Raw genomic sequence first — 19,825 nt, forward strand, 5'->3', positions numbered from 1 at the left:
CTAGAGTAGCATACACACATGCAAAGAGCTATCAGGGCGTTCTGCAGTGGATGTGAGGGAAGGTGGCAGGTGCCTGATCAGAGGAGAGAATGGGACAAGAGCAGACAGACACTTCCAAAACACTTCCTCAGCCCCAGTCATGAGAACTGAGAATGTGGGAACTCATCAGATGGAAAGTTTGAGCCAAACATGAGATGACTGTAAGTTCAAATGCAATGTAGCCATGAAAATGCAAGTATGACCCCCAGAAAGGGATTTCCAGCAGAAGCTGGCAAGGTTTCACTTGCACAAGACCTTGGTAGGAATGCCAACCACAACTCTACCGACCCCTTTTTGGAAAAGATGAACTGAAATGGGAACAAGTACCCATTTCAGGGCAACAAGGATGAGTAATGGGGTGGGGAGCTTGTCTTCCAACAGCAGACTGGAAGAGAAAGGAGTCTGGCAAAGGAAGCCTGAAAGGGAATCTGACTGCAGGCTTCAAGTATGCCAGAGGGAACGAAAGGAATACCCACAGGAAGAAAAGAACAACTGAAACAAGGACAAAGAAATTGGTTTGCAAGGAAATGCCAATTTAACATGGAAAATTTAACCTAGAAATAAGAAACGGAGCAGAGACAGTCTGGAACAGCTTCCCAAGGAAGCACAGGGGCAAGAAAATCCAAGTGCTTTTCAAAAGTAACTTGATCAGTTTATGAAAGGGAATGGATGGTGCCGGACCTGAAAGAGCCAAGAGGAAGATTCAATGGCTCAGAAAACTCTTCTCAGTCCTATATTTCACATTATAAACTCACACAATGATGGGCATTAAATTAGCTGAAACTGCTCAGGAAAAATCCTGGAGCCATGAGACAGTTCTGAGAAAGCATCAGCACAATGCCCTGCAGTGCTGAAAAGACAAACTGAATAGTAAAAATGATCAGGGAAACAAAGAGAAACACGGCCAATGTACAACCCGCTATGCTGCCCTAAGTGAAACACTCATTCCTAGTCCACCCATTTCAAAAGAAAGGGTATTTGAGAACAGGGTGAGACAGGGCACAGAAGGGCAGATATATGTCACATTACAGAGAAAACAGTGCACAGCGAGGACAATTTATTATGTCCTGTAACACAAGATCTCAGAGGCACCAAATGAAACCTCAAGGCAGCAGTTTAAAATGAACAGAAGCAATATCTCTGCACACCATGCAAAGTTAACCTGAAGTTACCACGGGGTATTCACAGAGCAGCTTTCTGCCCAGAACCTAGGGAGAACTATTGAACACAAATTCCAAGTTAAGAAATCCTTAAACCAATGACCACCAGAAACTAGGAAAAAACAGAAACCCCATTCTCATCCTCTTTCTCTAAGCCTTTACTAATGGTAGCCAGAAAGAGAGTATCAGCTGAGAGAGGCCTTTGCTCTGGCATCAATGAAGCTGTTTTTATATTCCAATTTCACACCCTGGATCAAGGCTTAGTGTACTCTGTGAAACCTAAGTTTACATTTTGGATCTCACAATGAACAGCAGGGATTTGGTTTGGAAACTGGAAGCACAGAGAAAAGGCAAAGCTTGAGGGACCAGTAGGACAGACTACACGGGAAAATGGCTTATGCCAAGGGGAGTAAGAAATTCGGGCAGAAGTATCAAGTATGTGAGAAGGAACCCACAGAAGAGTTTAGAAAGGTAAATAAAATTCCTCTGACATAGCAAATATCCGCAAAACTTCTCATGAGTGCCTTCTACCCTCTTAACCACGGATCCACAAGGGTAACAACTTGCTCCCAATATTATGCGATCGGGCACATGCAGATGGCAGAGGTCTGTACCACTAATCTACAGGTTGCAGCCTTGCTGAAGGCTCTTCTGTCTGTCAATTCACAGTACATGATAAAGTTAAGGAAACAAGAATCATATAATTACAACCCATGTGTGGCCCCCTCTGACAAACTCAGCTGAACTCAGCCAAAAGCAGTTACAGCAGTAGAGTCTTAGAGACAATTACACCCCCAAAGTTTCCCTCAGAAAGCCAGGCAGGTGCCTTGACTGAGTCATGCTTCAGACTTCTACCATAGACACCCTAGAGAAGAGATACAACACAAGGCTCTTACCAACATCCCAGCAAGAGAAAAAGCATCGGTCAGAGCTTAAGCCTTCTAACACACAAGGTTAATCAACCACTTAACTCTGCAGGAAGCCAGGCTTTGACAGAACTGATGCTCTGTGGGTTACAAACTTCAAATGTTGCATATGCCAAGTAGAGCTTTTGTGAAAACCATGTTAGCACACACTTTTTTTATCCCCCTTCAGATTTGCATCATGAAGGGAATTAAATTATGTTATGAAGGCACCCTAACTCTGCTACTTCCTAACTTTGGAGGCCCTGCCTTTGAAGTATAAATCTTGATGTAGTTTTCTTTGTGCATACACATGAAAGCCCCAGCCACTCAAAGCAGATACATCTGGGACAAAAGACAGTGGGAGATTACAACAACACATTGTGACAATTTAATGTGAGACGCAAAGAACAAGGTACTGCACCACACTGATACCACAGGAGCAATTTCAGAGGGAACACAATGTCATTCAGTATCTTTGCTGGAATCTGGCCAAGAGGCTGCAAGCCAGCTTTTTTGCCACAAAGCTCTAGCGATTTTTTTCACACTGGGCAAAATAACAAGACTTACGACTTTAATGTCTGTCTCAGAATAGAGTATCTTTTACTACCCAGAGCCTGTAATCAGGGGAAGGATGTCGGTTAGGAACGGAATTACATGGTAGACTGCCTCCTTACCAAATCAATAACAAGATTTGGTAAGCAGCACCTGAAACACAGGGGACTCTTAGCAAGCTCTGACCACATACTGATCCCACATAGCTTGAATGATTAGGAGACATCATAGTCTGTGGTCATGTGGCTGTAAGGCCATTCTGCAATTTAAAATTGCCAAATGTAACTCAGCCTCCACTTGTTGAAAGGACCAACTTCCTGTCTGGACATTCAAGAAGCTGACAAAAGGGTATTTTCCAGCTGCTATTCATATGCTTTTGCTCGAAAGTGCTCCCACTTACTTTATTGAACCTGGCAAAAGGGTAGTCCTTTCCTTCCTCTGCTGCTCTCCTCCAGTGGTAGAACATGGCTCCATCTTTCCTTGCTGGGTTGGTGAAAGGCATCCACTTCCATGGCCGGACTTTCTTGGATCCCAGTTTTGCTTTGACTGTTCGATAACCCTGAGTTGTGTCACTTGGCAGCAGTGGAGGTGCATCCCTGTGGTGGAGAAAAGCACTGGCTGACAAAGGCAAGCAGCAGCCCACGACAAACTCAGAGAGATTGCAGACTCAGTGGGATCTGCCACCAAAATGTTTAGGGTGGGGAAAACCTGAGTTTAAGCTTCATTCAGGTTTTGCACCTCCCAGACTGCAATGCTTCCAGCATCAGTGGACAGAATACACTGCCTGGATGGATTTGGACGGATCCATCAAACTATGCAAGAGACCTCTAAGGCAAGGGTTCAATCATACAAGCTAAATACAGGCTGCAGCAGAACTCTTTCTGCAGAAATAAAAGCAGGTGCTACTCCCAGTTGCAAATAAAAGAGAATTAGACAGAGAAGGGTAAGAATACTGCCTTGTCTGCTCTAAACTATTGTGCCTTCACCCAATTCATCTCCTACACAGAGCAAACCCCTCAGACTTAGAAGAGAGAAGACAGGCACTATTCATGACTAAGAGGGAAGGGCACAAGCATGGGCCAAGCACAACGGTGAATCAATGTGAGAAGCAAGACTGCCTATGGTTTCAATAGGATGCTGCCCTGCTTCCAAAAGCCCAGGCTACACCACAACCTACCCAGATGACCATAAGCTCTTACTTTTTGTCAGAGTAGAGGAGTGCATAAACTTCTCTGTGCATTCCTTCCGGCCTCTTAAACGTCAATGTCTCTGAAGATTTCTTGGATTTTTTCTGAAACAAAAGAATTGCATTATAGATTCAGAAGCAGCAATCCCTGAGGGAACATTAAACTACATAACCTGGTACCCTGTGGTGGTTTTCATTTTTATGTGGTTTTAGACACCTTGAATTTCTTTCTGGTGGAAGACACTGACAGTGAAAACATGCCCATTTTCAGTGACAGCACTCACCAGCACTCAGACACTTGTTTCTGACAACATACGCTTAAATTCCAAGTTGAACACCTGGCTGTAGTTTTCAGGGGATGGTACACTGAGCTTTTTTTTACTGGGTGAGCATTATCCTCACATGAAGGTATTAATGCATTGTCGTGGTTTAACCCCAGCTGGCAAATAAGTACCACACAGTTGCTCACTCGCTCCCACACACAGTGGGATGGGGAGAAGAATCAAGAAAAAAAGTAAAACCCGTAGGTAGAAATAAGAACAGTTTAATAATCGAAGTATAATAGAATACTAGTAACAATAATGAAAAGGGAAATATAAGAGAGAGAGAAAGAGAGAGAGTAAAAAAAACTAAAGCCAAAACCAAACAGTGATGCACAATATGATTTCTCACCACCTGCTGACTGATGTCCAGCCCACTCACAAGCAGTGAACAGCCCCTCCTGGCCAACTCCCCCCAGTTCCTGTACTGAGCATGACGTTCTAGAGTATGGAATACCCCTCTGGCTAGTTTGGGTCAGGTGTCCTGTCTCTGCTCCCTCCTAGCAGCTTGTGCTCACTGGGGAGCATGAGAAACTGAAAAGTCCTTGACTTAGGGTAAGCATTACATAGCAACTAAAACACTGGTGTATTATCAACATTATTATCAGACTAAAGCCAAAACACAGCTATTAGGAAGATATGCATTTAACTAAGTGATTTTCTACCTTTTACAGAAGATAGTAAGAAATGTCTTCCCACCTTCTTTTAGTTTTTTGGTCACTTTGTTCTGCAGCAACTTCAGTTTTACCAGTTGAGACCAAACCCTTGCAGTAGCCCCATGTCAAAACTACCAGTATCCCCTACAAAAGTAAACCCCCATCCCCACCTCTACACTCCCATTTATACAGCAAAGAATTATATTCATTTTTATGTAATTCCTAGTATGAAGAAATTCAGTGGAGAAAACTCAGTCTGGCCCCTAAAACCTTGTCAGAACTAATGGTTTCTAAGACATAGTCCACCTGATATCACATATACAAGTTTATAAAGTAACCGAGTTTAGATTCAGGTAGATACAGTAGCAGTCACGTTAACAATGTACACTTGATATACATGGATGAATTTACTGAGTATTCCAGAGCATCCGGTCTAACTGTACCATCTTCGTAACTACTAGCCACATCACTACTTTTAAGTACCTGTTTATCACATCACTACCAACTTTTAAATCAGAATACTTTGTAATAGTAAAACCAACACTGTATTAAATCCATACAGTCACCTTTATTAGGCAAATTCAAAATCCCATTAAAAAATAATAACCTATCAGCTTGGACTACAACCACTTTCCATAAAACATCATGACAGACATTTACTGTATCGGCACCTTTTCACTCCTAATCAAACACCTTTCTCCTAGCATGTCCATCACTGCCCAGGAGCGATGTAAGGCCAACAGAGGCAGTTACACATGGGTCACCACACACCCTGTTTGAACACAGGCTTCTGGAATTCCCCCAAAGTTCCCAGATTTATTAGTAGTTAATATTAGCAGGCCAGAGATCAGCTCAGACAGCTCTTTTAGGAGTAGAGAACAAATTACTTGGTCCTGCTGATTTAAATGTTTTTATGCCCAGTAATTTTTATTTTAACATTCTCAGTCACTAATGGACTGGGAAGTACTTCATGGTTCTCTTGTGATTTAAAGACATCAATCTGTTTCTTTTCTAAGTGAGAACAGATCTATTTCCTGAGCAAGTGCTGCACTGTTACTAGCAATTTTGCTCTCTCCACGCAATAATGTCTTATACCTTTGGTTTGATTTAGTTTCTGTGCTGAAATTCCGAATGTTTCACCCACAGCCGCAAGCGGCCTCCTGCACTCCTCCAGAAGCCTCTCACTGTGCCTCTCCTTCCTCTCTCTTTCCATTACAGTAAATGTGAGAAGTCCCTCTTACTGTCTGCTCCAAAAGAGAGACAGGCAGCCATCAGTACTCTCCCAACAATCTGCTAGCTAACAGAAAAACACATCTAAATCAAAGAACTTACAACTCTGAACCCTCACTGGCACAACATCACAGGCTGAATCCAGCCACACACTGGACACACTATTCACCAACTCAGCTGATAACTGGCAATTTTAACATTTCCGCCTCTAAATTACTGAAACTCATCAGTTTTCCATTACAGCAATTATACTGTGTCCTAGCCCCAGTAAGGGACTCATGAAATCACTGTGCTTCTCTTCAGAGACAAACGTTTCAGCAGAGACAAAGACAGTCAGGAAGTACTTTCAGGGATGGAGTGACTGCACATGTTTAGTTTGGGTTTTTTCACAAACAAATACAAATCATACCATCTCTGTACCAGAGTTCCTGGGGATTTTATCTCCCCAAAATCGTTTCCAAGCACTTCCACATCTCGTAACTACTCATTGACACCTTGCAAGCCAAGATTTTGCCCAAATTTAAAATACAGAAGGCAACAACATAACGTGGCATATTACCACACAGAACACAGCATGTGAAGTCATATATCCTTAACAGAGCTTAGTGACTTGCACACATTCCTAAAGGCAACATGTCCCAGTTCTCCCAAACCCCAGCCATACACCTTCCCTGCGGAAGGACTGCTCCCATGGTTTGAAGACATTTACCATTCAATCAAGTCAGACAAGTTTTTTTCCTTCTAAAACAGGCCTGTGTTATATTATTTCCATCTGCTTGTGGGCTAAATAGTAAACACACTTCTCACTCCACAAAATAGGGATTTTCAAGACAGCTGAAAATGCCCTCGGGCCAGGCCCAGCTCACCAGGACACCACTTACACAGCTCCAGCTTAAATACCGCCCCAAGTGCCACAGTGCAGTTTAACTAAGAACACCAGGAACTGGGCCCTCCAGGCATTTCCAGATATTCCTAGGAAGCCTGGAATTAAACAGGCTCTGGTAGGAACATGCTTTATTCCATCTTTTTTCCAATATCTGCCCCAGACACCACATGCACCATCAGTCAGTGCCAAGAAAACAAGCAGCAGCCCCTTAGGGCCTCACAGTTCACCTTATCTGAGTTGATGATATCCTTTTTGTTGATGGTGCCCGTGTTCTCCGATTCCACACCACCCAGCTCCAGGATGTCCCGCACATCTGCACCCGTCGCCATCTCTCCTGCTGCTCAGTGGCCTTCTCTGCCGCCGTCCTGTCCGTTCCCCTCCGGCTCTGGGGAGGGTAAACCAGGGCACCAGGGTTAACACGCACCTCTCATGAGAACTGTCCCGTACATGCACCAACATGTATATATGTGCATACATATAACACACAGCATACACATACATACATACATGCATATACATACATACAACATGTTGCCCAGAGAAGCTGTGGATGCCCCATCCCTGGCAGTGCTCAAGGCCAGGTTGGACGGGCCTTGGAGCAACTCAGTCTAGTGGAAAGCATCCCTGCCCATGGCAGGGGGTTGGAAACTAGATAACTGTTATAAAAGGTCCCTTCCCACTCAAACCATTATATGATTCTATGATCATATAAGTTGGAAAAGACCTTTAAAACCATCAAGTATAACCATTATTCCAGCACTGCCAAGTCCATCACTAACCTATGTCACTAAGGGCCTCATCTACACGGTTTTTTAACGCTTTCAAGGATCGTGATTCCATCACTTTCCTAGAAATCCTGATATATACACATATATATACATACATACACACATAGATACACATACACGCACATATACACATATACGCACGCATATATATACATACACACACACACGTATATCCACATACACACACACCCCCCTCAGCCGCCTCCCCATCCCCCGCCAGGCCCAACAACGGGGCCTTGTACCCGGCCGGTCCCGGGGACCAGACGCGCCGCGCCCGCAGCCCGGAGCGCAGCGGCGAGGTCCCGGGAAACCCACAGACGGGCGTACGGGACGAGGCTGGGCCGCGGGGCCGCCGCAGCCACGAGCAAACCCACTCCCGCGCTCACCCACCGGCGCCGGATCCGCAGCCACCGGGACGGTGCGACCGGCACAGCGGCCCGGGCAGCGCCGCTTCCGCTCCCGCCAAGAGGCGCCGGAAGTGCCCGGAACCCTTTGGACGCCCCACCGCTGGGCTGGAGGAGCAGGGTGTGAGGGGCAAGGCTTGCGGGTTCGCGCCCCGCTCCCAGCAGATCGGGGGTGTCCCGGGCCTGCAGCCGCCTCCCCCGCTGCTCGGTGGCAGCGCCCGGACCTGCTCGGGGCCGACCTACGTCCTTGCCCGGTCGGGGCGGGAAGGTCGGCGTAGGCCGGACTCGCTCCTGCGCCAGGAGGTGGCAGCACAGCCGTGCGCGGCCCGGCGCTGACCACTGTCTCGCACCTGGGTCCGGGGCCGCTCCCCACCTCAGCCCGATCTTTATGCGGGAGCTGAGGCCTGCGGGACGTGCGGAGCCTCCGGGGAGTTGTCTCCAGCTGCCGGAGGGAACAAGCCAACGGTGCCTGCTTCCCCGGGGCCGTGGTGATGGGTGACTGGGTTCTGCTTTGGGCAGGCACACCGAGGCTGTGGGGCAGGGCAGGGGCAAGAAAACCATCCCGAAGGGCTCCAGAGCTGCAGCACTTACCTGAGGCTGTGGCAGCTAGGAGCAAAAGTTTTATTAATATGATTCAATAGGACTATCCTGTTTCCTCTTCCCTATGGGAGGGAAGAGAGGGAGGAATGGGAAAGGAACAGCAGAGTGGGGCCAGGAGGGACTTGAAGAAATCCCATTGCATTGCAGCAGGCACAAGATTGCCTGGCAGAGGTTTGTCCAAAGCAAAAGGTTTCAGCATGGGGCAGAGAGATCTACTGCCAGCCCTCTGGAATAGCCCAGGAGAGGGGTGGCCCTGGGGGGACCTCTTCTGTGCAGTAGCCCACAGATGAGCTGAACTGCACTGTGCTGGGGTGATTCCAGCACACAGCCCCTCAACGCCAGCCAGGCTGTGCTGGACTTGCTGCCATTCCCACCCCACTGGTGATCCCTTCCCACAGGGACTGTCACATCACATCTGTAGCAGGGACAAGCCAGTGCCATTGTGCCCCAACAGGAACACAAGAGTGTCATCTGTTGTCCCCGGGAATCATCTAACCCCTTTTCTATCCCCTTCCATGCTGCCAGGGATGGCTTTAAGAATCATGATCCTTTCTCCCACAAGGACAAAGTTTATCCAGGGTTTCTCCTGTCTTGTCCATTTGCTCTCAGCTCTGCCATGTCCACACAGGTCTTCCCCCCATCAGTACATGTGGCCATTTGTAACGATTTCCAACATCTTTCTTTCCTCTCTTTTGATTGCTGGCTTGGAGGTGGAGTTCCTACAAAGTGATGCCCTACAAAGTGCGTCTGCAGAGGGAAGCAGGATAGGATTTTCCCAACCTGCCTCCCTTCACCTTTGCAGTCTCATCCCTGCCTGGAACACCCAGCACTGCAGCTCCATGGAGAGCTTTGTAAGACCAAAACTTCTTCTCAGTGAGGGTGACGGAACACTGGAACTGGCTGCTCAAGGGGGGTTGTGGAGTCTCCTTCTCTGGAGACATTCAAAACCCACCTGGACACATTCCTGTGTAACCTTATCTAGGTGTTCCTGCTCTGGCAGGAGGATTGGACTAGATGATCTTTTGAGGTCCCTTTCAATCTCTAGCATACTGTGATACTGTGATACCAGGGAACAAGGACCTTCCATTTGCCCCTCGCTGGCAGGTCGTTCGCAGTCCATTCATGTCTTTAAACAGCACTTGTAGAAAACACAGTAAGTCCCAGAACAAAATCCAGAGATGAGTGGTCATTCAGTGTCCTTGGGGTTTGATTGTGTCTCCCACTTCTAGGCCTGACCTGCTCAAGCCAAGCTTCAACCACAATCCCAGCAAGACTCAGCCCGTGCCCTGCAGAGTGATCAGCTCACTCCTGTTCAGCAGACGAAGCCCACAGCATGTCTGAGCTCCTTTCCACAGGGTAGCAGCTTTTTAACCTCATGAAAGGTGGAGGTGGTGGGCAGCTGGGTTATGTTATCCACAGCCCACCTACCCCACAGCTCTGTGAGCATGGGTGTCACCTCAGGGCTGTGTCCTACCAGGAGCTGTGTGGACCTGCAAGTGAAACACATGAGCTGGGTGCTTCTGCTAACCTGAGCAGCAGTGGAGCAATTAACACTGCCTTCAAGGGGACACAGAGATGTTGTTTCTGGGCAGCAGTGGCTGTTTGCACAACCTTTAAGGAACGAAGGGGCACAGCTGGAGGCTCTGGTCAGAGAGTCCTGCATGAGGACACATGCCATGGCCTATCAGCTCCCCAGAGAACTGGGGTCCTGCCTTGACAGAGCACAGGGAGAACCCAGGGAATGCAGCAGGTCAGGGAAAGCCAGCAGTGCTGGGAAGCCCAGTCCTTTGCATCCCAGGTAAGGGGACGGCAACAGCCAGCATTGTTGTCCTGCAACCCATCACCCACCTCCTGCCATCCTGCGGGCACAGGGTACCAAACCTGGGTGATCCCACTGCTGCTCAGCAGCTCAGGGAGGGATGTCGTTCCACATGCAGCCATGGCAGGATGGCAGCGCTGGCCCCTGCCACCCCAGGGAAGGATGCACCTCATGCCCTTTGCCCATGCCACAGCTGCCAGGCATAGCCAAAGGTGGCTCCAGGCCAGAGGTGTGCATGCCTCCAGCCCAGGGCTCAAGGCGTGACTGTCTCCCAGCCTGGCACCAGCGGAGGAGGACAAATGCAAACACTGCGGCCAGTGGAGCGGGAGGAGGTTATCTGGGGCCCAGCAGTGGAAAAACTCTCGGTGTGTGACTAAGGCACAATAGCAGCAGGTGTGGGTCCAGGCAGGGCGAGCGAGCCAGGGAGTTATCACTTCCCCATGGGTTCAGGTGCCTGAAGCCAAATGTTTCCTAAAGGTGCGGTGACAGCCACAGCCCCGTTATCACGGCGCCTGGCCCACCCCAAGCAGCGGAGGCAGGTTGCTGGACCTTCCCTTTATGGCAGGGATCAGACACTTACCACTGCCCCATCAGGAATGGGGACACCAGCCCTGGGAGCATCCTTCAGCAGGGACACCTTGGCCACAGAGAGCCAAGATCCCACCTTGTGTTGTGGTGAGGAAAGGTCTGTGTCCAGCCCTCCAAGCACCACCGAAGCATCCCTCCCACCTTGGAGCACCCAGGCCGCATCCCACCTTCATGTTGTCCCTATGGACCACAGCAACCCCAGGGTCAAGCCCTGGGCAAGGAACCCTCCCAGACCTGCACCTCCCGTTTCTCCCCACACCCCTGCAACCCTGGACCACCTCTGTTGGACCTGTTGGCTGTAGCATGGAGGATCCCCAGAAGCTGTGCCATACCCAGAGGACAGAAACCCACCCGAGCTACTCCTTCACCCTCTTCCAACTACGAAACCCCCAGGGGCCCCACTCCTGCTGGCAGGTGACTGCATGGTGCCAGGCCATGCTGCAGCCGTGACTCACCTCACTGCTGGGAGGTGTTTCTCCATGCCTCGCTGTGCTGGTTCGGCTGCACCCCAAAACCATGGGGCTGCACCTTAAGGTTTGCAGGGGGGGGATTAGAGACCTCTGCATCACCCACCACCATGGCTCCCATGGTCAACCAAGGAGGTGACCAAGGGGAGAAAGGAAGGGGAGATATGGCCCAGCAAAGGGCTTTCAGCTGACCATGAGCAAACGTGCCACAGGCAGGGATTACACCCCAGCCCTCCCTTCCTCCATGTTGCTGATGGTGTTTTCTTGCTGTCCTTGTCACTTTGCAGGGCAGGTTTTGCTGGGGACAGGACTGGGCTCTCTCCTCCAGCGGGGAGCATGCCTTGGCCTGGGCAATTGGAAGAGGGTGGTTTTTATTAACAACAAATTAACTGTAATTGTCTTTTCCACTACAGCCACTCCTCCTCCCCCGGGTGAGGTTCCCAGCCATGCCAGTCCATGCGACCGCCATGCTCCATCGTGTGCCCAAAGGAGTGCCCTGCCCCAGGCCTGGGGAAGTGAGCATGGAGCAGCTCTGCCTGGAGAAGGAGCCGAAGCACCTTTCCCTGTGCTCACCTCCATGTAAGGTAGCGGCAGCAGAGCCGGACCTCGCTCCCGCCCTGGTGTAGCGATGACGAAAGGCAAGGAAGAACTGGTTTGTGCTCTGATCTCAGAGCCGAACCTCAAAACAGCCGCGGACCGTCACTCCGACTCCCAGGATGCTTAGGGAGGACAGGACAGCAGAGCCAGCCTTTCCAGTGGGACAGGATGGTTGGAGAAATTCATCGTTCCCCTGGAAATAAAAATAATAATCATAATAAAAACACAAAGCCAGAGATTACTTATACGCACACAAACACGCAGGCACGCACTCTCCCCATCTGGCTTTGCCAGCCTGACTCATCGCTAATTCAAACAGCCCACACCTTTCCCTCTCCCTCCATGTGACGTTTTGAACAAGTCTCTGGGGAAGAGGCAGAAGTTTTGCTTCAGCCACCCCCCACCATCAGACCCTTGCCCTTAGGTACTGGGGATCCCAGGAGTGAGAAACCCATCACAGACCACTGGTGTCCCAGCACGGTCACCCCACACAGGCACCTCACAGAAAGTGGGGCACTCAGTGGGTGGAGGCAGCTGTGGAAAGGACAAGTGATTGAGCATGGTGGACCCGTGACACCTGTGTCCCATGGTCCCATGCCCAGGCCTGCAGGCAGGACACAACATCCCAAGCCACTGCCACCCTGCCTAGAGACACTTACACTTTTGTACCTGCTTGGGGCAGACCCCAAGGGTGGATGCGGGCCCAGAGACACTGAGCCCAACCCCAAAACACTAGCCACCCCTCAAGGGGACATCAGCCCTACTCTACGGCTCCCAGTTCAACTCTCCACAGGTGCAGGGAGGAAAACAGGGAAGGACTAGGTTCAGCCCAGCCCGTGTTGGCAGCACAGCTACATCCCATTTCCGCTTGCGGGGCAAGGAGCCCCAGGGCATCCCCCAGCCCTGGCCAGCCACCGGGGGTTGCGGCAGAGAGCACGAGAGGAGGAAGCCACCAACACCCTGGGCCAGGGCACTTCACAGCCCTTACGGCACGCTCCCTGCACTGCCAGCATGGTGTCAGGTCCAGACAGGCCCCTGGCTTCAGAAGGATGCGTGCATCACGGGTAATCAGCTGTGGGAGGGAGGGATGGAGCCAGACCTGCTTGCTGAGCTCGGGACCTGCCAGCACGCTTGTGCTGAGTCACCACCTATGAACGCAGGGAAACCTCAGCACCTGAACCCCATCGAGCTACTGGGACACCCCAGGAGGGCAGCAGGGACAGGATCGGGCAGCCACCAACAACCTCCTGGTTGTGACCACAAGGCCTGTGCCACAGAGCTTCTGCTGCAGGGGACAGCGGGACAGGAGCGCTTGGGAAGACAACAGGATCAGCAAGGCTCCCGGCACAGTTTCGGCTACCGTTCCCTTCGGGAATGACTCACCGCAGGATCAGTCACGCCATCCCGGTGCCGCAATTGCCCCATCTGCAGATTAGGGAAACTGAGGCACAGGGAAGTGGGGTGACTCAAGAGCTGTTGCACAGGAGATGCTGCTCAGATGCCGAGGCTTGGGCGTTCCCCATCGATCCTCCGCAGCTAACTTAAGCAGAAATGAACATCAATGTAAATATTTACTGACAAGCAAGCCCAGCCTCACCCTCTCGTCTTAGAAGAAAGCTTTAAAGTAAACTCTCCTGGCTCTTTCATGTTTACATCTTGTTTATTTATTATACAGCAGATCACAATATTTCAACAGTTTGCATATAAAGAAAAGTAACATTTCAGAGTGCGAGAGACCTAACGTGCCCAAGCAAAGAAATGTTAATTAACAATATACACAGACAGGAACAGTGCACTTCCCAAAGCCGAGACTCATCTGGTTCCCAGCTGGAAGAAAAAAATATATTAAAAAACCAGAAACATTATATATTACTGCTTTGTTTAATTTACAACTTGCTTTGCAGAAGCTGCACATAAAAAGACTCATTTTCTTTTGAGTTTTCTCTTTGGTTTTCTTCTATGAAAGTTTCAAGTATAGCAGAGACCTGGGCATTCGTAGCTGGACTCATTGTCCTTTACACACTAAGTTTAAAAAAGCAGCATGGGGAAGGCAGCTGCAGCAGTACCTGGTGTCATCCTGAGGGGAAGAACGAGACAAATGGAAGCAGACGAGCCCAAAGAGTCATTTTAGGCTCATGGGAATGGCCAGGACCGGACTGCCCGGCAGGGTCCCAGGCTGGCAACAGGAGCATCCCCACTCCCTGTACAAGGTGATGCTGCACTGCCAACCCCTGCAAACCTTTATAGCCATGAGCCAGTCAGGTGCCATCCTCACCCCATCCATGCTGGGCTTTTGGGTCAGGAGGTTTGTTCTGATGGCCACTACCGAGAAGACCAGCAACCCACTTTCCAGTGCTGCAACCTGCACACCCAGTGGGCACAGGTCTCTGGTCAAAACCAGGCCAGAGTCAGCCACCCCAGTGCCTGAAGCCAGGAGGTGTCAGGATTTAAGGGGAGAAGGTTAAGCTGATGCCAAACACAAGCCAGGGGCTCTGGAAACAGATCCCTGCTGCACCAGCCCCCCCCCCACTCACCAGATACCTGGCTGAGAAAGAGGGGAATCTCCAGGCACTGGGAGCTGCGTGGTGAAAGGGCAGAGACTGGAGACATTCCTTGCAGCTTTACTCCCCATTTACACCCCAAAGCAGCCATTCCCCACCATGCAGCTGGGCCCAGTTCTCACAGCAGGGGCAGGAGGAGAAAACTAGTTATCAACTACAAGCAGAGACAGCCAGGCTGCTCCCCAGTGCCATCCCCTGCCTGACGCTATTTACACCATGAGCTGGCTCTGGGGACACAGAATCCGGCCACAGCTCCCGCTCACATGTGCCGCTTCATGTGGAGGGCGAGGTGGTCGGAACGGGAGAAAGCCCGCTCGCAGAGGTGGCACTGGAAGGGCCGGTGCCCTGTGTGCTTGCGGTAGTGGCGGGTCAGCTCATCGGAGCGGGCAAACTTCCAGCCGCAGCCTTCCCAGGTGCAGTGATAGGGCTTCTCGCCTGCGGAGAATGGGCATCAGTGGGCTTGGAGGTCTTCATTCTCCCTATGCTTTCACCCCTGTGCTGCTCTGCCCAGCACCCTCTCCTTTCAAGGGGGATCCCTGACCCCCACCCTTAGTACAGAGGAGCCCTGTAGTGTATTCACCCCTGTCTGCCCCACCTTTCTTTTGTCCCCCATCTTCCTGCCCTTCCCCCATGTGCTCCACTGCCCATGTGCCCTGCATGAGACCCAGCCTTTGGGAACCCTTGCCCCATTGCAGGGCCCCTCCACGTGCCCCCACCCCACCACAAACTATGAGTGCTCCCCTGTTTGTTCATACTGTGGGGATTCACCATGTGCTCTATTCGAACTTTGCCACAGGGGTCTCACTATACAACCCCATTCTCCCCTACTCTGTTCACCCCCCATCTAGGGTGGAGGGCTTCTCCTTGTGGCCCCAGGCCCTGCTTCTTCAGGCTCCCCTGGACCCCAAGGCCAGCAAGTGGGGGTGTCACATGGGTCCTGTGTGTCCTTGCCCAGACCCACCATGGGGGTCCTTCTGAGCATCCCAAGTGGGTGCAAGTGGTGATGTCCCACACACAGGACCCTCCCATGCAGCACTGTGCAGCTACAGGGCGGTCTCTGAGTGCTCCCACTACGGGGACCCTCCAAGGACCCCAAACTGACCAGGGGGTCAGTGAGCACCCCTCCACACCCCCAGGAATGACACAGGTCTCACCGTGTATCCCGGTCCTCCCACCTAGGACCCTTTGCGCAACTCCCAAGCGTGGCCGCCCCCCTCGCCCCCCCGACATGCCCTTACCTGTGTGGGTCCGCATGTGCGCCTTGAGGTGAGAGCTCTTAGTGTAGGTCTTGCCGCAGCCCGGGTATTCACAGTTGTGCGTGGCCGTCCGCTTGCGGGCCCACGAGCGGCGGCCGCGCTTGGGCTTGCAGTCCTCGGGGGGAGCCCCGGCCGGGAAGTACTCCAGCACCGGAGAGTTGGGCGGCGTGACCAGCAGCCCGGGCAGCCCCGCTGAACCCGGCCCCGGCCCCTTCAGGGGCTCCCTGAAAACACTGAAGTGTCCATGAAACTGCGGCGGCGGCTGGGGGGCGAAGTGGGGCGCGTAGCGATGCGGGGCCACGGCGTAGTGAGGCGGCAGGTCGGCCAGGAGGTGCGGGTCGGCGCCGGGCAGCGGCTCCTCGGGGGGCCCCAGGCGGCCGTGAGCGAAGCCCGGGTAAGGCAGTGGAGGCCCCGGCACCGGTCCCGGACCTGGTGCTACGCGTGGCTTGTGCTCACCGCCGCCTGGCCCCAGGTATTCGGCAGCGGACACCCCTAGCATGCAGGCGCGCTCCTCTGGCTGCTCTTTCTTGATGCGGGGCCCGAAGTGCTGAGCGGGATCCAGGGGCAGCGGACGGGCCAGGGCTGGGTGCAGGGGCGGGTGGTGGTGTGCGGGGTGGTGAGAGTGATGGGGGCCTCCGGGCACCCGCAGCTCCGTGTACTCTCTTCGTTGCAGATCGCAGTGGCCGGGCAGATCCGGGGTGAGCAGCTCAGCCACGTAGCTGTGGCCCTGGCCCTCGGGGTAAGGAGCCGGGAATTTGCCCGGTGTGGGGTAAGCACCGTCGCTGTCGTAGGTGGTGCCGCAGCTCTCAGGGGTCTCAGGCAGCGGGTAGTTGGGGCCGGTCGGCCCCTGCCCGCCACTGCTTGTGTGCGCCAGGATGAAATCCAAATCCACGAACTTGCCTAAGTCATCCTCCTCCCGCTTGACGGCGGCGGTGCCGTCCTGCTGCAGCATCCTCTGTGGGGAAGAGGGGTGTCAGGACCGACGAGACGACAGCGACCGCTGTTCGGACACTGCGATCCGCGCCTCCCGCTCGGGGCGGTGGCTCCCCCCAACCCGTCCGACGGGTCGGCACCGCTCCGGCTGCGCCACCCCCGGGACGCCCTCCGACGGTAGGAGGGGGCCTCCCCTACCAGCCAGACTGAACCCCATCACGGGACGTTCTGCTCCATGCCCCGTACCTCCCCACCGCCCCCTCCTCACTACCAGGTGCTTACATGGAGCATGTCGGTGGGCCGCTCCTCCAGCGGCAGCAAGTTGGCGAAAGTAGAGATTGAGGGCAGGGTACTCTCGTCCACGGCCGCCGCCATGGCGGGCCGGGGGGAGACCAGAACGGGGCCGGGCTAGGGGAGCGCGGTGCGCGGAGCCCGGCACCGCTCCGCTCCCCGCGGCGGCGGCAGCGCTGCTCTGCGCCACCCCGCGCCCCTAAGCTGTTAATAGCATGGCTACGCGCCCATTGGCCCGGCTGGCATTGATATTCACCGCCGACGCCTTCCATTGGCTCTGCTAGTGCCCAAGACACGCCCCCTCTCTGGGGGCTGCCCCGGCGGGCGGGGGTCGGCGGCTGCCTCTGCTCCAACGGTGCTCCACCGCCGGCATGGCCCCGCGGCCCTGCCGGGACAACGTGGCTGCGGTTCCCTCGCACTGCTCCACGCCGCGACCGTGGGGTGCGTAGTTGGGTCCCCACGTGCCCTGCCCTACGGCTGGAGTAAGGGGCAGGCGTGCTGGTGCGGATCGGAAAGCCCAGGGTCTCTGCTGCCCGTCCCCATGCCGTAGGGGGTCAGCGGCTCCCTGACACTGTGCCCCACGCTGTGAGTGGGGAGAGGGGTTGTAGATCGTAGAGCCGGCGGTCCTCCGGGAAGCTGCCCCGCTTGGGGCAGGGCCACTGGCTGTGGCGTATGCCAGTGTGTGTGGATCCCAGTGGGAACATGCCGGGGAGGGCTGGTGCGGGACTATAGCCAGGCACAGCGCTCGTCATAGGGGACATCCAGCCCGTCAGAATGCAAAGATGCCGCCGGGAAGCCAGGCCGGGGTGGCTGAGCGCGGTGCCCCCACACCACTCACTTCATGTAACAGCGCCCAGCGCCGTGAGGCCGCATCCCCCCATGCCTGTGCTGTCGGTGAGGCAATCAGCGGCACAGAGCACACCGGCTCCCATCTGGCCGTATGCAGGGTGCGTGTGTGAGCAGAGATAACTGCCCAGCAGACCCTGCCGGGGACTGGCACCCTGCCTGCGTCGCCTCATCTGGCCCCACAGCCCCTGCAGGACGTTTGTCTGCTCTGCCTGGGGACTGGCACCATGGCTAAGCCTCGACTGTCCTGCCATGGCGGCACGGGCTGGCTGTCCGACCCTGCCCACCCCATGGAGCCCCTGAGACAGTGCTATCCACCCAAGGGCTTCCCACAGTGGAGGATGCAAGGGGAGCAGGATGTCACACCTCACAGGAGACATTTATAGGTGCCCTACTCCATGCTGGCTTACCAAGACATGGAATGGAGACCCAGGGTGCTGTGCAGGTCTCCCAGGGTCTCTCTTACCACCCTGTCTAGCTCACAGCGAGACTTCTCTGCTTGGCCCCCATCCAGCCGGTACCAGGAATGGCCCTGCTACTGCTGCATTTGTCAAGAAGCAATGGCCCTTATCTCCTGGAGCCTGTCTCCTTGCTTTCTGGGGCTTTCCATCCCCAGATACCTTTCTAAGAACTGGGGCTGCTGCCTGTGCTATTCAGAAGCAAGGAGTCAGTTCAAAAAAATACAAATATAAACACCAGAGGTGAGGTGCGCACACATGCACACGCCACTGCTGGAGCCAAAGCTACTCTACCAGTTGCTTTCATCACCGCACTTTAATTATAAGGGTGGAGCATTGCAATAAATTATTTCAGTAATCCAGTGGAACAACAACGATTCAAGTCTTCCCCCATTTACCAAGAATCTCTGCCCTGGTTTCCAGAGCACCCGCTGGGTCTCTGCCTGGGCCCCGCGTGCCTGGCTGCTGGTGAGGGAGAGTGTTTCTTAAATGCCATCCAGCGGGTCAAACACACGGGCTGCGCAGTACTTCCTTGGAAAAAGTCACCCCCAAAGTGGGAATGAAGCATGAGGGCATCACTTGAAATCCCTTTTAGCCTGGCCCCAAGAGTAGCTTGTTTAAGTCACCAGTTAATCCCATTATTTGTTTCTTGGCCAAATAATGGTTAATCAGAAGGCAGTTCCTGCCCCAAACTTTTATAGATAAGTGAGAGCAGATGCCACAGGAGACAAACACTAATTCCACTTGGTTTTCCCCTTTTCCAGGCAGTTTTGGCTTACACCCATGCAGCATTGGCTTATTTTAAGAGAGGCGTCGCCAGCAGATTGGGTTCGTTTTTTACAGCCGATATTTCTTGCAAATGTGGGATATTCCCCAGGAATCTCTTATTGCTGATGCTATGGTGGGAGGGCCGGCACGGAGGGGAGCGGCACTGCGCCAGGCACCGCACCAACACAAGCGCTGCCAGCGCTGACCGTGCAGGGAGCCGGGGAGGGCGGCACTGGGAAGGATTGCCTGCTGTGAGCCATGGGGTGGGCACGGGGGTTGTCCCAGCCACAGCCCAGCCGCGGGAGCCTCCTCCAAGCCAAGAGGGAGGCAGCAGGAGCAGCTTGGTGCGTGTTCAGCCCGCTGTTGACAGAAGCCTGTTTAGGAAAAGCAGATTATCTCCCATGCCACTACAACAGGCTATCAAGTTGCTGGCAACCCAGAAGATCAAACGGCAGTCCAGCGGCAGAGCAAACAGAAGGTGGGAAGGGCTGCCCACCCAGGTGATGGCCAAACAG

At 53.2% G+C, this 19,825-nt stretch overlaps 2 protein-coding genes across 7 annotated transcripts in view; both read right to left on the reverse strand.

Annotated features, from left to right (window-relative positions):
* The window catches only part of DMAP1 (DNA methyltransferase 1 associated protein 1), a 38,074-nt gene extending 24,359 nt beyond the window's left edge, over nt 1–13,715 (reverse strand). Inside the window, exons 1-8 of one of the 6 annotated variants that reach the window (XM_080622725.1) lie at nt 13,581–13,715; nt 12,174–12,390; nt 11,793–11,946; nt 11,589–11,661; nt 8,113–10,216; nt 7,162–7,319; nt 3,856–3,947; nt 3,057–3,252 (exon numbers count right to left, since the gene is read on the reverse strand). In XM_080622725.1, the coding sequence (XP_080478851.1) occupies nt 3,057–3,252; nt 3,856–3,947; nt 7,162–7,263 (390 nt within the window). In that variant the 5' untranslated portion in view covers nt 7,264–7,319; nt 8,113–10,216; nt 11,589–11,661; ... (1 more) ...; nt 12,174–12,390; nt 13,581–13,715. Of the gene's footprint in view, nt 1–3,056; nt 3,253–3,855; nt 3,948–7,161; nt 7,320–8,108; nt 10,217–11,125; nt 11,314–11,588; nt 11,947–12,173 lie in introns of all 6 variants that reach the window. The other 5 variants (XM_080622729.1, XM_080622724.1, XM_080622728.1 and 2 more) reach the window with 5 other exon arrangements.
* A 123-nt stretch (nt 13,716–13,838) lies between these two features.
* KLF17 (KLF transcription factor 17) lies at nt 13,839–18,108 on the reverse strand. The gene is made up of 3 exons (XM_080622730.1): nt 17,230–18,108; nt 15,997–16,969; nt 13,839–15,193 (listed from the first exon to the last, which is right to left on the reverse strand). Exons 1-3 carry the CDS (start codon nt 17,320–17,322, stop codon nt 15,018–15,020), a joined length of 1,242 nt encoding a protein of 413 aa, XP_080478856.1. The 5' UTR covers nt 17,323–18,108; the 3' UTR covers nt 13,839–15,017.
* Between the last annotated feature and the right edge of the window lie 1,717 nt (nt 18,109–19,825).

This window comes from Psittacula echo (assembly GCF_963264785.1).
Source record: "Psittacula echo genome assembly, chromosome: 7".
NCBI classification, from domain to species: domain Eukaryota; kingdom Metazoa; phylum Chordata; class Aves; order Psittaciformes; family Psittacidae; genus Psittacula; species Psittacula echo.

What these genes read in the sequence shown, in the direction of transcription:
- KLF17 (XM_080622730.1), bottom strand. Translation starts at nt 17,322, where the DNA reads ATGGCGGCGGCCGTGGACGAGAGTACCCTGCCCTCAATCTCTACTTTC. An exon ending in GGCCCACCGACATGCTCCAT is followed by an intron (nt 16,970 to 17,229) that starts GTAAGCACCTGG and finishes TCTTCCCCACAG; the next exon opens with AGGATGCTGCAGCAGGACGG. An exon ending in GCACATGCGGACCCACACAG is followed by an intron (nt 15,194 to 15,996) that starts GTAAGGGCATGT and finishes CATTCTCCGCAG; the next exon opens with GCGAGAAGCCCTATCACTGC.